This window comes from Balaenoptera ricei, chromosome 20 (assembly GCF_028023285.1).
Source record: "Balaenoptera ricei isolate mBalRic1 chromosome 20, mBalRic1.hap2, whole genome shotgun sequence".
NCBI lineage: Eukaryota > Metazoa > Chordata > Mammalia > Artiodactyla > Balaenopteridae > Balaenoptera > Balaenoptera ricei.
This window is the reverse complement of record NC_082658.1, coordinates 8,939,371-8,956,470: the sequence shown is the minus strand read 5'-3', so window position 1 is coordinate 8,956,470 and position 17,100 is coordinate 8,939,371. Positions and strand designations below refer to the sequence as shown.

General features: G+C 60.4%; 1 protein-coding gene across 6 annotated transcripts in view; it reads right to left on the bottom strand.

Moving 5' to 3' along the window:
* The window catches only part of SEPTIN9 (septin 9), a 195,344-nt gene that overhangs the window by 91,995 nt on the left and 86,249 nt on the right, over positions 1-17,100 (bottom strand). The window contains exon 1 of one of the 6 annotated variants that reach the window (XM_059908650.1): positions 12,926-13,187. The exons of 4 other annotated variants lie outside the window; for them this stretch is intronic. In XM_059908650.1, coding sequence (XP_059764633.1) covers positions 12,926-12,980 — 55 coding nt within the window. In that variant the 5' untranslated portion in view covers positions 12,981-13,187. Of the gene's footprint in view, positions 1-10,223; positions 10,301-12,925; positions 13,188-17,100 lie in introns of those variants that run through there. One more of the 6 variants, XM_059908649.1, reaches the window with a different exon arrangement.

Sequence of the window (17,100 nt, the reverse complement as noted above, 5' to 3'; positions counted from 1 at the left end):
CCAAAAATAAGTAAATAAATAAATTTATTTTTTAAAAAAAGGCAGAGAGAGAGACACGGAGGCACAGGGAGCAGAGACTGGGGGGATGTGTCTACCAGTCCAGGGCACCACGGTTGGCCAGCCCCTCCAGGAGCTGGGGGGAGAGGCTGGGCAGGAGGAACCAGCCCCGCCCACATCGTGAATTTGGACTTTCTGGACTCAGAACTGTGCTTTAAGCCCCCGGCCTGTGGTCTCTGCTGCGGCCAAAGGACACTCACATGCTCCTTCGGACTCCCAGCCCCTCACCCATCTCTGCCCCCCGCCTCCCTGAACTGGCCACGCAGCTGTTCTGTTCTTCTGTTGCACCTTCCAGGGGCCACCCAGCCGCGGCTTCCAGGCAGCGACCCACTTATTCTTTTCTCCTTACGTTTGTTCTTTGAGCCTCTGAGTGTTCACCTGCCCCCCCCCCCCCAGGTTTGGGGTAGAACCTCCCGAAGGACAGAACAGACCTGTCTTCTGGGCAGGGCGGGCACTGTGCCCCGAGCATTCTCGGAGGGTGACCAGCCTTAAATATGAGCCTGTAAGGCGGCCTCCGGTCCCCCCACACTTTCTTCCCAAGAGAGGAAGGGCCTCTGGGGCAGGCAGTGTGGGAGCCTTCCGCCACCGGCCTGCGCAGCTGCAGGGGACAGGTAAACTACCCACCCCCCGCAGAGCCACACCCCCAAAACTGACCACCTCTCAGTTCCGCTTCTGGCCTGAGGGAGCGGGAAAAGATGAGAGCTGTATACAGTATACGCCAAACCCTCTGTGCCAGAGAACGCTCCACTCCCGCCCCTACCACCCAGCGCCGCCAACTCAGCCCCATAACCTCTGACCTGGCCGCCGGCCACGTGGGGCCCAAGCTGCCAATCATCACCTCCCACCCTGCAAAGCCCCCGGACAGCCAGGCCCTTCCAGCCACCAGCTGCAGCGGCCATGGGGCAGAGAGGGCCAAGCCCCCCCTCATACACACAGCAGGAAACTGCCCGGGTCCCCTACATCACCAGGGACACAACCACCCCCCAGCCTGAAAGCCCCTGGGTGGGGGAGGTCTGGAGCAGCAGAGAGAAAGCGCCTGCAGGAAACAGGGCTGCAGGTGGGAGTAATTCTTTTCTTAACTAAAAATGGAGGATTTCAGCCAAGTTGTCCTCAGCAGAACTGCTAGGTGTAGGAGGGTCTGGGGGGCGGTGCGCGGGGGGCCTCTGCAGACAGCCCAGAGCTGGGGGCTGCCGGACGATGCACAGAGTTGTCACGAGTACCGTCTACGCCCCACCCGGGCCAGGCAGCTGACCCCTCTGGCCTCAGCATCCTGGTCTCTTCCAGCTGCGACACCGAATGACCCCATGAGGGCCATTTTGGGGTCTGCCACCAGCTCCAAGTTTCTCTCATCGTTCCTGCGACACAGGCCCGGCAATTCCAAACACTCAGCAGAGCTGGAGGGGCCCGGCCAGCCCACCTCCCATCTGGGCCGAGGTCGAGGACCAAGGCTCTGGCCACATTCCTCTGCAGCCAAACATGCAGCTGCCGGCGGTGCCTGCAGAGGTGGTCCCACAGCCTGCGCGCTTGGGCAAAAGCTTCACTCCACCCAGCACCCCAACCCAGAGCTGGAAAGAGCCAGCGGGACTCGGGGGTCCTGGCTCGGCCACCATCAGCCAGGGGACTAGTCACTTTGAGTCTCTCAAACTGGGGTGGGAGATTGGGTTGGGTGAGTTGTTTTTCTTTTTGACAATGAACTTTAAAAAATAATATCTATTGTTTTTTTCCTGACTCTAAAAGCAATACAGAAAATGTATGTGCAATGCAGGAAATCTGCAAAACACGGAGAAACGAAGGGAAAAACGTATATAAACCCATGACCCAGATAACCACTATCAATATTTTGGCAAACGTCCTTCCAATCTTTTCACTGTGTGTATATATGAATATTTTTAAAGCAGGCTCATGGAGACACGGCTCCAGGCTTTTCTCCTGCAGCATCCCGCAGCCCACATCTCTATATATTCTTGCACTCGTTATCCAGATTCCTTTGTGGTTCTAAAGTTCTGGTTCCAGATCATTCTCAGCTCCAACTGATGATCAGAATCATTTCTGGAGCTTGTTAAAAAATAGACTGTCCCCGCCTCCTGGAGGTTCTGTCAGGAGGGCTGGGTGGGCCTGGCACCCCAGGGTATGTCTGGGGGGCAGGTGGGTGAGGACCTCTGCCCTCCGTGGGCTCACAAGCCTTCTCTCCATCCCCCTCCTGAGAATCCTACAAGAAGGAAACCCTAAGCATCCCTGGCCAGCAGCTCTGCTCGCCGCCCCACCTTCCCCTAAGGCACCCAAGGTCTTTGTCCAGCCTCAGCTGCCACCATTCAGCCCCTGGGTCGGTCACAAACCAAAGGATGTATACTGGGCTCTGCTGGGGCAAAGGCCCGTGTGACGAGCGGGCATGTCAGTCACAAGGCCCCCAAATCTGCCCAAGGCCCACGGTGTGTGCACCTTAGAGAAGGTCAAAGCCACCCAGGGCCTCCACGCTAACTCACCTGCTCCAGGAAACAGGCAGGAGAGAGGCCCAGCGCTAGCGTCCAGTACCCCAGGCAGACTCCAGCCAGCCTCCCCCTCCTCCCTAGAATGGCCATCACATTCCTCCCAAGAGGCTGTCACCCTCCTGAGGGCAGGAGCCAGGCTCGTCCATGTTGGCCCCTGCTACACACTCAATGTGCTCCCCGCAAATTCACAAGTTGAACGCTACCCCTCAAGGTGATGACATTAGGAGGTGGGGGTCTTTGGGGTGATTAGGTCATGAGGGTGGAGCCCTCGTCATGGGATTAGCGCTCTTATAAAAGAGACCCCTGAGAGTTCTCTCTCCCCTTCCGACCTGTGCAGACACGGTGAGAAGATGCCATCTATGAAAGGAATCTGCCGGAGTCTTGATCTCCGATGTCCAGCCTCCAGAACTGAGAGAAGTCAACGTGTGCTGTGTCAGCCCCCCAGTCTGTGGTCTTTTTGTTACAGACGAAGACAGTTCCACTTTCCACTAGGGCCTTGGGCCCTGCCTGGAATGTCCTATGAGTCTCTAAAAAGTGTTTGTTGCCTTGAATCTTTAACAGTCAATGTTTACTGAGTGCTCACCACATACCGAACACCACCCTAAGGGCTTTTGTTACATTAGCTCATTCACTTCCCATGATCTCCAGGAGACGGAGAGATTTCACTCTCATCCCCATTTTATAGATGGGAAACCGAGGCACAGAGAGCCTCATGACCAGCCCAACATCACAGCGTGGGCAAGGGTGAAGCCGAACTGAGCCAGCATGCTGAACCTTCACACCGCACTGCCTCCAAACCCCACCCCGCCCCCTAAAAGCCAGACTCGAAAATCGTATAGCGCCTGCTACACACCAGCACTGCACCTGTACTGTGCTGAGCCCCAGACACACACCTGCAAGATGGGCCCTGTGATTCCCATGTCACAAACGTGGCCATGGAGCTGGAAAGCAACGAGGCAGGGACGGGAGCAGAGGGAACCCCTGCCAGACCCCAGGCTCTGGACAAACAGCTGTCGCCACCCACCACTGCCAGGTAGACTGAGATTTCCATCCCAGCCAGGCAGGGTGAGCCCTGTGAGGTGGCACAGGCAAGGGCCGGGGGGGCAGGTGCACTGGGGTCTGCCTTCCAGCGTGGCCTTGGGCCAGCCATGACCTGCATGACCTGTCCACCTTGCTGAGCTCTGGGAGGACCAAGAGCCCTTGATACAAAGTGCCCAGCCCGGGGCCTGGCATGTAGTAGGTGCTCAATAAGGAGACGGTTACGAAGAGCAAGAACCAGCACAGTCAAAGGAAGTACCTGTGAGAGAAGGGGGAACAGCTGGAAGGGCTGGGACTTGGGTCAGAGATAAAAAATTCAGGAGGGAGGCCGGAGCCCACCAGCTGGCTCCATCGTGTAAATATTAGGAGAGATGTAAATATGTGAGTGCCACTCTCCCCGGCCCCACCCAAGCCCAGCCTCACTGGAGCTGCAGCCAGGGCAGGGGCAAGATTTCTGCACTCACCAGTGTCCCCATCCCTCCCCCAGCTGCCCTCAAACTCCTCCTCCAGGGCCAGGAGCGGGGGTGGGCACAGCAGCCAGGGAGGGAGGGGACACAAGCCCACCTCTCCCCCCTCCTCTGCACTGCACCTGCCAAGGTATGAATGGGGCCTTCCCCATGTCACCCCCAAGGGGCCCCAGGGTTTCTTTTGTAGTTTAGCAGAAAAGCAAAGCAGCCCTTTCTGAGGTCTTCTGATGGAGGCCTAGGGAGTAAAGTTCGCCACTCCAGACCCACTCCACCCTCTCTACAGGAATACATCACGTGCCCCTCTCCCACCTGGATTATGCACCACCCAAGTCCCTCCCAGCTCTCTGACCAGGAGGAAAGATGGAGCCTGGAGCCTCTTCATGCCCCGACCTATGCTTGAAAGCACAGGCCCCTCCCACCACCTTCCACCTCGGTGCCAAGGGCACCTGTGCCAGGTGTGGGCATAACAGTGTCTTCCAAACAAACTACAAGTTGGCAGAAATTGCAACGGGAGCCAGCCAGCACCATCTGTCTGGAGACCCTACCTAGTAAGCTCCTACCCAGGACTCTGCTTGGGTGTCCCTTCCTCCAGGAAGCCTTCCTGAACCTACCCCTCTCCTGGGCTCATGCCTGGACCCCCAGAACGCAGAACAGAGCTAGCACTTAGCTGGCGCCCACAAACAGCTGTTGAATAAACAAACGAATGAGCTGACTGTCTCTCCCACCCTGGCCATCCTCCTCCTGGCCCATCAGAGACAGAGGGATTCCAGCACTTACTTCATTTTGAACTGAAAGAAAAAACCCAAACCCAGCTAGTCTACAGAGCACTCCTCCCCTGACTTGTGATGGGGGACAGGAGGCAGGGGACAGCAGAGAAGGCCACCCCTCTGGGCCTGGGATGGAGCCAGGAAAACTGGTATGCTTTTACTGTAGATAATATCAGTCTCCAGGGGCTCAGGGCAGAGGCCTGGCCTACCCCTCACAGGGAAACTGCCCACCCACGTGGAAAGGAGGGCCAGAGAGATAGCCCTGCCCAGGGTCGGCTTCCTGCACCCAGGGAGGGGCCAGCAGGGTCCAGGCTGAGATCCTGCCTAGAAGAGTCTGCAGAGCCAGAGACTGCTGGCCACTGATGGGCAGAACCAGAAACATCTCCATCTCACAGGAGACGGGGGAGGGGGCACGGCGAGGCAGCCCGAACCTAGGCCCACTCTGCCTAGGACACCACACCCTCTTCCTGCCAAAAAGTTCCATCAGTTAGCCTCCCACAGAGAGGGGGCCATCTGTGTTCCAGTGGCTTCCTTCCCCATTCCCAGGGGGACCCTCAGCCACAGTACCTCCCACAAGGAGGTGTCCGGGACCCCCCCAGGCCTTGCCCCAGGGGACAGTCAAAAACCCAGCAGCCAGAAGAGCCACCATCAGCCAGCACTCCTCGGAGGGCAGGGGAAGGCTGTGGGTTTGAGGGGTAGAAAGCCAGACAGAACTATCAAAAAAGACTGGTCACTGGCTGCAAAAAGCTCAGAGTTCCAATCTCTCCTTGTTTGAGAGAGGGAAAAACCAGACCCAGGAACTCCCAACTCAGTCTTATAAAAGGCCCAGGCAGCAAGGCAAACCCGACTCCCTACCCCAGCCCATCCCCCGCAAGACCCTCCTGAGGCCCTGGAGGTACACTTGCCCCCCCTCTGTACCCAGGGAACACCCATCGAACCCCCAACCAGATGGTCCCTTGGAGGCTGTAGCCAGAGGACAAGTGGAATGGACAGGAGGTGGGGTGGGGGGGGTCACCTCGCCTGCCTCCCCTCCCCCATGCCACCCGTCCCTCCCAGTGTTTGAAGGCAGAGACTCCCGCTCTTGGGGACAGGGACACAGGAAGCTCTAAGCCGTGTGTGGGGAGGGCACACTAACGTGTTCCAGGCCAGGTCCCTTGATTCTCTGGATTTTGCAACTTGGGGCAGACCTGGGCTTCCCCAGCCGGCCCAGAGACCCTGGCGGGCAGAGAAGGCTGGAGACTACGGGGGCTCAGCATCCGGGGGGGCTGTCAGCGACTCAGGAATATGAGACAGAGCGTCAACAGAGAAGAACCCCAAACACAAAACTGACAGAGGCAGGTTGGAGCCTTATTCCCAGGGGCTCCCCCGCCTCCCCTGCAGCCCCTGCTCTGTCCTGTGGGGCGGGGGGCTCGCTGTGCATATTCTAAGGCCACCATCCTCTTGTCCCTTCGCCTAAATTTCTGGGCATTGGCAGCACTTTAAAAAATGACAACAAACTTGAAGTTTCTACACCATCTCCTGGTCCAGGCTGAACGGAGCCTCCGGGCTCTGTCCAGACCAAATTAAACAGCCGGAGCCCAGAAATGCCCCAGGCGCCGGGGGTGTCTAGGGGCCAAGCGCTGGGTCTGTTTGGCCGGAGAGATGACAAATCCTCAGCCTCTGGGACCATGTGCCAGAGAGTTCCAGTCTGTTTGGTCTCATAACAACTCAGCCTCCAAATTTGGGAAAAACCGAGAGAACTTTGGAAAGATAGCCACTGTCTGACCATTTTTCCTCAGTGGCTTTGTCAAGAGAAAGCAAAGGAACTGGTTTCCTGGCTGGGTTTCTGGGATGAACCAAAAAACTGACCTCCCCTGAGGCCTTCATCTCTGATAAATCTGGTAGCCCGGTACCCCTTACCTCTACCCCAGCCCACCCTTCTACACACACCGCCAGGTCTTTGAGGGTCTACAGCATGCACCCACGTTCCTGCCCATCGGGAGCGCCTGGCCTGGCAGGAAGGTGGGACTCCTGGCTTTGGGGGCCACCATGGATCCCTTGAGCCTGGCCCCCAGGTCCTTGCTGCTGGCCCCGTGGTCCTGTCTGTACCCCAGGGAGACTCTTCTGATAGCAGCCAGCCCACCCCCAGCACAACGAGTGAGGGGCATTCAGCTGGGAAATGGGGGGTGGGGGGTGTGCAACAATAGTGATGGCTGAGCTGAACCGTGGTAGGGGGCTTGATCTCAGAATGTGACAACACCCCCGAACTCTGAACATTCAAGGAAAAAGAGAAGGGGAGGCCCCATTCTGCTCAGCCAGTGCCAGGATGAGGGCTGCAGCACCCCTGAGAAGCATGCCAAGGCCACAGTCACCAAGCTGCCAAGTCCCCGGCCCCTGCAAGGCAAGCACGCCACCTGCACGTTAGTACTTCCTTGGCAACGTCCCTTCACGCATGGGCTGCCAGGCCACTGCTTCCACCAGCAGGCCAGCCTCGCCCAGAAACGTGGCCTGAGCAAGTACCCACCACGTGCTGGGCACAGTGCTGGCCGTGGCTGCCGCTGAGCCTGGGGGCTCACACTCTGGTGGGCTCGTTCCTCCAGGCACAGAGGCCCCAGCCCGTGCCCAGGCACCCTCCCCCCAGCCCTCAGCCTCAGCGGCGCAGGGGTGCAGACCTAACCAGCCCCCGGGGCGAGCTTGAGGCACAAAGCTCTGGCCTCTGAGCCCTGGCTCTCCCCAATGGCCCCCGATGGGACCATCCTCCTAGCTCCTGATCTGCAACACAATCAGAAGTCGCAAAGGGCTGCTGGTAGAAGAGGATGCCCCAGTCAGCCCGCCCCGTCCCCGACACCAGCTCCCAGTTACGACTCCCTTTCAGGAAGGCTGGCAGCCAGCAGAGCCACGGGCAGACCCCACTGTCTTCAAAGTCAGGTCGTCCAGCGTACGCCTGTGTCGCTGTCTGTAGGATGGGCCCTTGGTCCACCCATCTGGGGTGCTCTGGGGTGGGGGGATGCAGAGGAGACTGGAATGACCTCCCCAGTGAAGGAACCCTGCAGCCCACCTGACCCAAGCCTCCAAGCTCTGACAGTGAAAAAGCGTGATGGGATGTCCACCGGGCCGGGGCCAGGGCTCCCACGCTGGCCAGCAGCCCAAGTATCTGCTGGACTCAGGGGGACCTCCAGGCAGGCTCCGAATCTGCTGTGCTGACCACGCTACACAGTCTCACTCACTGCCCCGTCACCACTCGGGGAGACCCTTGCCGGTGGCCTCTGAACCCCTCCCTTCCATCACACAGATTCTCGCATTTAGGCGTCCACGCCCACCCGGTCCTTGCAAATACCTGACCCCCCACCTCAAGCTCCAACAGCTCCCGCCATGCTCCCGCGAGCAGGCACCAGGCTCAGGCTGTCGGCTATCTCCCCAAGACGACCCGCGGACAGCGGTGTTTATGACCCCATTCAACAGAAGGGGAAACTGAGGCTCAGGGGCCAAGACACCCTCCACCACCCAGCTGTGCAATGGCAGAGTGAGCCTGCCCTCCTAAGCATTACACCGCGCGGGGCTCCCAGCTGCCCTACCCATCACTTCCCCCAAAGGCCCTCTCCCTTGGGATGCAAACTCTGCCCACTTGTCTCTTTCAGACCTTCCTACATGGACTTCCCTGGCGGTCCAGCAGTTGAGACTCCGCGCTTCCACTGCCGAGGGCCCAGGTTCGAACCCTGGTCGGGAACTAAGATTCCGCAAGCCACACGGCACAACCAAAAAAGAAAAAACCTTCCTAGAGATCCATGTCCTCCAGAATGCCTTTCCAGATCGACGCCCCACAGCACGGGGTGTCCCTCCCTGCTCGACCCACCTACCTGGCCCACGTCTGACCCTCAGCCCAGCCGATGAGAGGGACGCTTCTGCCACCTGGCACGTGTGTGTCCGCCCTCTGCCTCACAATCAGGACGGTGGGTGAGCCTAGTCCCGGGCCCTGGACACAAGAGCAGCAGGCCAACGAAGCCGGTGGTGGTCGGACCCGTCAGAGAGCCGTCCCCTCGTAGCTGAAAAGCAGGACTCATCCCTCAAGAGTCCAGCAGAATGCCGGCAAGGCTGGCTCCTCCGGTCCACCAAGTAACCTCACGCCACCAGAGATCCTGTCTCCTGCCACCAGATGAGAACTGCGGGAGGCTGTATCCACAAGAGGCCTTGAGTCTTGCTGAAAAGCAGGACTCATCCCTCAAGAGGCCAACTGGCATTAATTAGGGGCAGATCTGCACCTGTCACAAAGCTAGGCCGTGTCCTCCTGGGAGGAAACGGGCACCTGAATCCAGCCATCGAGGGAGCCCTTGTCTAGTAGGTGCCTGGGCTCCCAGACGAGCAAGTGCATCTGCATGGTCTCGTCTCCCCAGGAGACCCTCTCCCTGCCCTCTGCCCGTTCTCATGCTCTGGGGCCTAGAGCCTACTTGGGCTCCAGGACCTGGCTGGCAGGGTCCTCGAGGAGATGGCAGAGGGTTCAGAAGGGCAGACACGTCCTCTAGGCGGGAGAACAAGGCTCTGGGTCCGGAGCTCCTGGGTCCTGGGCCAGAGAGTGTTTCAACCAACATCAAGGACTTTTAGGATTCTTTCTCCGCGTGCAAATCTGGTTACAGCAAACACTGCTAGGGAAAGTAGGCCAACAGCTGGCACTTGGAAGGGCTTTTGTTACACAAAGACCAGAGTTGTAATAGCGTTTGCGATAGCAGATTTGGCCTGCGTTCACTAGAGAACACGCCGTTCGACTGCTCTGTGCCTGGGAGCCAGATAGGGGACTACGTCACCGCTCGGGCCACCGCATCACCCAGGGAGTGACGGGCACGGAAAGCACCTGAGGCCCATCTTCAAACAGGGGAAAGTGGAAAATGAGACTCTCTAAAAAAAAATCGCATCAGCAAAACACAAAATACTCTTCTTGCCCCTACACGGGGGTCTCCACGGAGCCCTGAGACCCTCCTCAGAGCGAGGGCAAAGACCAGTGTGGGAGGTTTGCATCCATGGAGGACACTGCCACCCTCTCAGTCCCCCGGGAGACCTGAGTCCACAGACGCGTCCAAAGTAGCAGACGGGCTGAATCCCCATGCCACCTCGGTGATGTGATGGAGCTTCAGGATCTCGCCCTCAATCCTCCAGGGTGGGAAGGGGACGGGGCAGGAATAATAGGATGAAAAGAGAAGAGCATTCCTCAGGGAAGGGGGTGGATGTGCCCGGGACGTGGGGCATCAGCAGAATTTAACTGTGGGTGCCCGCTCCATACCCCCCCCCACACATATCCACCTGGGGCAGCTATCTGTCTGCCCCGCAGGGCATGCTGCTCTGGCCTGGGTACTGCCATCGCCCCAAACCTCCAGGAAACACCCCATCAGAGCCCGTCGACCCCCTGCTGCAGATTCCAGTCTGCTCAGACTTACAGTCAGCCCCAGCAACGCCGTGGCTCAGAACTCGCCCGGCTTTGGAGGTGGCCCCTGGGGCCTCCATCCTTCGGCCATTGACGTGTGCTTTGAGACGGGGCCAGGTCCGCCAGCCTCAGGAACTACCGGGACCTTGACCCTACCTGCGGAAACTGAGACACCGAGTGGGCAGCCCGGGCTGAGGCCCCCCACTGGCCCCAGAGAAACAGACCAGCACTTCTCCGGCTCCGATCTCGGCCACTCCGGCTGCCTCCCCAGGACGGTCCGGGCTCCCGGCGGGTGGGCACACCTGGGCCTCCGTGGCCTCGCCGTCCGACCGTGGCAAGCCGGCCCCTCTTTATGCCCCAGTCCTAATGGACCAGCTCATTCCGGCCTCCTCCGCTTCTGTCGCTGCCTGAATGCGCTCCTCCTCCCACTGCAGTCAGATTGTGTCTCCTCCACACGACCTTCCTCTGCCCTGGCTCTGCCAGCCTGTATCACCCACTGCTGCTCTGGGTCAGACACTCTCCTCCTTCCCTGCTCGCTCCTTCCCACGTCTATCTGTCCGAGGCTATCAGCCCCAAAACCCAATAACTCCAAGTTCCTGGGGCTCTTAGGGAGGCCGGCTTTCTGGTCCCCAAGCTGGCCGTGCGGAGCCCACACACACACACAGACACACACTCATGCCCAGGTGCACTCGGGGGGCTCTAACTCTCCTGTCTTCAGAGCACAACGGCTCTCCAGGGCACACAATGGAGAGGCTGACACACAGGGAACCAGGGGGGTCCGAGGCCGCGCTCCCTAAGAGTGAGAAATCTCCCCCTGAAGGCACAGGGCTGCCAACTGCTGCACCAGGATGGTCTCAATGAGGCCATTGTCTCCAACTAAATGACAGCCTCGAGAAGCCGCCTGGGAAGCAGCCTCAGAGGCCACCAGCGTCTCCAGATGGGGCACTTCAGGGTGAGGATGGAGTCGCACGCGGGGCCGGGAGGGAGAGGCACTAACAACCTACGTGGCACGAACTGTGACAGACCACACAACCCCCAAACCTCCTCCCCCCCATCCTGCCTCAGGGCTCCCATCGCATCCCCAGAAACACCAGAAAGCTCTGCTTCCAGGTCAGGGACCGTAAGCCAACCTAACTCCCACAGGCCGCAGGAGAAAAGTACACACAGCACACAACCTGAAGGCGGCAGCAGTCTCCAGATTGGCCAGTTCTCCCGCTCGGACACTCAGGAGATGAAAGGCCCCTGAGGAGCTGCGGGAGGGCTGCTGGGGGCAGGCGGAAGGCGAAACAGAAGGAAGGAGACTCGGGGAGGGTGCTGGGTATGAGCATGCGCCCCAAGAGGTCCCGACGTTGGGGTACAAGCCATCGCAGCTCTGCAGACCCACACTCCCCGTGTTCAGTGCTCAGTGTCAGAGTCGGAAAACTGCTCCAACCACAGAGCCAGCCCCCAGCCGACCCACCCCTCGCAAAGGGCAAGCCGGCCACTGGACCCCACCCCCTCCTGTCTCTCCACCCCCTGCTAAGCCAGTCCAGGCCCAGCCCAGAATCACAGCCTCTGGGGCTCTGCTTGGGGCCCAGCCAGGCTCTGGTCCTGGAGAAGTGCCCCCCGCAGATGGGGCTGACCTCAGGTGGGCCACGTGCACGGCTGGGCTCTGGACCCCCAGATCCCAGTCCTGATTCTGCCCTTGGGGGCGGGGTACCTCCCCGCGAGGCCTGGCACCTGGACGTCTGTTAACTCCTTTCAGCCCAGCCTTCCCAAGGCCAGGTCCACCAGAGGGCTCTGCCCAAGGCTGCCTGGGAGCCCCTCCGAGGGGCGGGGGCTCCAGATCCCAGCAGAGGCAGACCCGCCCCTCAGAAATCCGGCCCCTAAGTGCTGGAGACTATTGTGTGAGCTTCCCTTCCGACCGCTTTATTTACTCCCCAAGACGCAGGACGCAGAGCCACAGGCAGTCACGAGGACGCACGAAAGCCACACACACGAGCCCAGGACCGGGATGCCCTACCGCATCCGGCGGGAGAAGCCCCCCAAGTCTCTCAACACTTTGTAAACCCCGGAGGGGGGAGGGGACCAAAACGCGCTCCCAACCGGCAAGCAGGCCCCTCCTCCCCCCATAGCCGGACTCCGGGAGGAGGAGGAGGAGGAGGTCCCCAGGCCCGGATGGGGGCCGATGGGACGCCCCCCTCTAGACTCGCCGCGGCCTGGGCCGTGTCCACTCGGGTCCCTGCCCAGCCCGGATTCGGCTCAGCCCAGGCTCCGAAACTGGTGTGGGGGAGGGGGCTGTCCTGCGGGCGGGACGCGGGGGCGGGTAGCGAACTCCCCCAACCCGCCGCAGGGCCAGGGCCCCGAGGCCGACGGGCAGCGCGGGAGGGAGCGGACTGAGCGACAGCTGAGAGCGAAACCGCGCGCCAGGGCCGTTTGAGGAAGCCCCGCGAGCCCTCGAGGAGACTGTCGTCGCTCGGCAAACACAAACAACAATAAAAGGAAGGAAACCCGGCGGCAGCGCGCAGGGCGAGCGCAGGGGCCAGCGAGGGCGCGCGGTCCCCGCGTCCCCCTAACGGGGTGCTCCACGGAGGCGACGCGGGCGCGGGGCGGGGGGCGCGGCGGGAGGGCGCCCCATCGGGGTCCTGCCTCCCCGTCCGCGCCCCCGTCTCGCCTGAGGTCCGCCCCGAGGGGCCCCCGAGCACGCCCGCGCCGCGGTGGCCGGCCGGCACCCACCTTCGAAGTCCGAAATGATCCCGTCCAGCTGCGCGTTGACCGCGGGGTCGGACATGGTGGCTCGCGGGCGGCGCGACGCGCGGAGGGCGGCGGCGAGGAAGCGCCCCGGCCGGCACGGGCCCTGCGCGCTGGCTGGGGGGCCGCGCCCGCGCTCCCGCCGTGCAGAGCTGGCCGCCGGAGCCCCTCGGCCCCCGGGCTCGGCTGAATGAATGGGGGAGGCGGGCGGGCGCCGGCGCTCCCTGCTCCCCGCGCCGCCGCCCCGCCACCCCGCCCCGCCCCCGCCCCCGCCCCCGCCTCCCGGGCGGATCAGGTTCCCGCACCCGCGGCCCGGCCTCCACTCCTCGCACTGGCTGCTCCGCCCGCCTGTCAAGGTTGGGCCTGGGGGGCTGGGACCCGAGCGGCCGCCGCGGGGACACGCCGAGTCCCGGGCGCCCGACCCGAGAGCCCCCCTTCTCCCCGCCGGGCCCGCGCCCAGGGGACGGCGACGGACGCGGCCCCGGCGCCCTCCCCCCCCGACGCCCCGCTGCGGCCAGATGTGGGCGGATGTGGAGGTCGGGCGGCGGCGCGGGGGCGGCGCCGAGGGGGGAAGAGATTCCTCCCCTTCCCTGGGGCGCAGGGTTCCTTCTGCGGGAGGTTTTATTTACGCAGCCAAACAAAGTTCGCCGCCGCCTTCCCGCGCGCAGCGCCTCCAAGGGTTAAGCGCTCGGACTGGCGGCCGGCAGGAGCCCAGCCTGTTGGCCAAGAGCCGAGGGGCGATCGCCAGTCACGTGACCTGGGGCGGGGAGGGGGGCGCCAAATCCCACCCTCTCGGGGCACCTCTCCAGCTGCTCCCTACCCCCAGCCCACCGCCCCCGAGGTCGCTGCTGCACCCTCGGGGGCGGTGTCAGAAAAGGCGCTGGCCCACCGGGGACGCGGGGCAGGGACGGAACACCCTTGTCAGAACCGCCAGGGACACGTGCCACTCCAACGCTGCACAACAAGGGGCTTCCTGAAGGCAGAGCGTAGACCCCGTGTTCTCCCTGGTAAGGAGCAAATATTTCAAAGTATCTGAAGGGAGGAGTTGGGGGAGGGGACGGGGAGCAAGGGGCCTGCCGGTGAGGCTCGGCCCCATCTGGCCCACACCTCAGGCCTGGCCTTGCCCTCCTGGGCAGTTAATTTCTACCCTTCGTACATTCGACAAACATTGATTAAGCCCTATTACCTACAAGGCAGGCAGGTCCCAGGGCCTGGGGACAAAAGGATGGGCTGGAACTTGAAGAGTAGCCAGGAAGGGCCCTCCAGGTCTGGCACCAACAATGTGGGGGAGGGGGGGTCTCTTCCAATCCCCCCAGCCAGTTAGGCACTCCTGCCTATCCTCCCCTCATTTCCTTAGACCCAGGGCCTCTGCCCCAAGTCGGGGGCCCGTGTGAGAATAGCAGGGAAAGACGCTCTCTGAGCCGGTGGGCAATTCGGCAATACGGTTCCCTCCGGGTGGCATGCGAGTGCCCGAGAGCTCGTCCTGGGTCTCAGACTGGTCAGTGCCACTCCCCTCCCAGCCCCCACGCCCCCAGTTCTGAAAGATCCCAAATGCGCAGCGGATGCTGAGGCCTGACCGCCATCCCGGTTATTCAGGGCCTCTTGCGTTATTCAGGGCCTCTCGCGGAGAATGCAATGCGCTAGGCATGAGGAGCTTTTTTAAGTTGATGAAATCGAGTCCTTCCTTTTTAAGAAAAGCAGTCTCTCCCTCCCCCATGCTTTGGATATTTTGAACTATTTTCAACCAAGTGAGTTTGTGGACAAGGAACTGCAAAACCACAGACATTTCAGATGTGCACACACCCTCTGCCTGGGAGCTGGGGTTTCAGAAATGGAGTCGCCACTGTCATTAATAGCACCCCTGGTGGCATCCACACCAGCCCGGGGCATTTCTTGTCTGAAAACCAGCACCTGGGCCCACCCGATAGTCCAATCTTCTGGCCACCTGCCCAGCCCGTATTTGGGGGTTTGGTGGTCCACTGCCCCTAAGAAACAGCCTAATGCCATAACCCCCTGGGAAGATGCTGGGTCTCAGAGACAGGGCAGCATCCAGCCTGGGCCACAGCATTATTCTCCAGTGTTTTTATCAGAAGCACCTGGTGAGTGTAGACACACCCATGCGATTGTTCTCCCAGGGAGCTGGCTTGGAGTGCTCCCAGATTCGCATAGGTTCAGCTTATTGTGCATTATTCACTTCCATTCACAGTGGAGCCAAACACACTTAAGCTTATCTCCTCAGGGAGCCCAGCCAGGGCGCACGCCTCACCAAAATGCTCCCCTATGGGAACCCAAAGGACAATGGCAGGAGGGAGCGGACCTCCGAGGCCAGAATGTTGGCACGACTGTGCTCCAAACCCCATCCAGTCCATCCCCCTGCCTGCCTCTGGCCCCCCTTCACTTAACCACTGAGGCTGCCGTTGCCAGGCCTAGACACCTCCAGGTAAGGAGAGTCCCCCATGTTCCCTCAGGAAACCGACCCCGGCACTTGGCCACACTCCCAGCCAGGAAGTTCACCCTTGTATCTAACCAACCGCTCTAATTGTACATCATTTATTTCCTCTTTTTTTCTGTCCTCAGAGGAGATGGGAAACAGCTGGGCACCACTCTTCAAGTAATAATTACCTCCTCCAAACTCAAAGACAATCCAGTTGCTCCTCGGCCTTCTCTTTCTCAGCTTAAATCATCTGTCCCCAGCCCTTTAATCATCCCCCATCCTTTGATCACTTCTGATGACTGTGTCCAAATTGGGGCTCCAGGACTTTAATAAGGCCTGATCCCTGTAGGATGGGGAGGGTGCCCTGACCCCCTGTCCCAGGGCATGCGCAGTCAGGGCCGGGGTCTGGACAGACAATCCTGGTAGGGGTGCTGGGCAGATAAAATCAGCAGCAGCAGCAGCAGAGGGAAGAAAATGAGCTTAAATTTGGCGAGAGAAAAAGAACTGCAATGCGTCCAAATTCTGTGATGGTGCGCTCTCCCAAGGTCATGGGGGGAAGGCAAGACCGTTTGTAGGCCTGGCCCAAGGGGAAGGTGTGATCAGGGGGACATCAGAGGGGCCACCTACCTCACAGGTCCGCCATGAGACATGTAGTGGGGTGAATGGTGGTTCCCCCAGAAGATATGTCCATTCCGAACCTCAGAATGAGACCTGACTTGGTATAAGGATCTTTGCAGATGAATGAAGCTAAGGATCTTGAGACAAGATCACCCTGGATTACAGTGAGCCCTGAATCCAATGACCAGTGTCCTTATAGAGACCAAAAAGGAGAAGACACAGAGGCGCAGAGAAAAGGGCCTCGTGAAGTCAGAGGCAGGGGTGGGAGTGATGCAGCCACAAATCACGTAACACTTGGGACCCCAGAAGCTGGAAGCAGCAAGGAAAGACTCTTCCCCAGAGCCTTCGGAGACAGCTTGCCCTGCTGACACCTTGATTTCAGGCTTCTGGTCTCCAACTGTGAGAGAATAATTTTTTGTCATGTTAAGCCCCCCAATTTGTGGTTCTTTGTTACGGCAGCCCCAGGACGCTCCTACAGACCTTAAATTCCCATCTGAATCATCCCTTTAGGCCAAAGCTGCCTCTCCCAAAGATGTCTCATAAGCCACAAAACCTGCAGTCAGCAATGAACGTTGGCCAGCAGGTGGCAGTCCTGAGGGGGCTCGGGGGCACTCAAGACAGCAAGTTTTCATAAGAAAAGCTGGAGGCCAGGGCTGGGTGAGAAAGGTGTAAATATGAAGCCTTTCTGGAGATGGAAAGAGCAGGCCTGAAGGGAAACCCCACAGGTCCAGCCCAGGTGGCGTGACCCTTGCAAAGCATGGGAAGAACGGGAGGAAATGGATGGGCGGAAACAGCCATTTGGCTCACCCGTCAGTGTCCCTGACCCCACGCTCCAGGGGGGTGGCATGGGGAGCAGACGGAGGATGGTGGCTCTTTGCCCAGCGAAACCGGGCCTTTGGACCGGACACCCCATGCAGTGGACCATCTGGCTCCTCTGGGGCAGGGGCCATATGGTCTCAGCTCTACGTGCACCTGGCGCCCAGCAGGGCCTTCCTGAGCCGCAGAGCCTCGGGTCCAGCAGCTGCTGAGCCTTCCACAGCCCCCAAGCCCCTTCAGCCCACCATCTCGGTAAATGGCACCACCATCTACCTAGCCGCTCAAGCCAAAT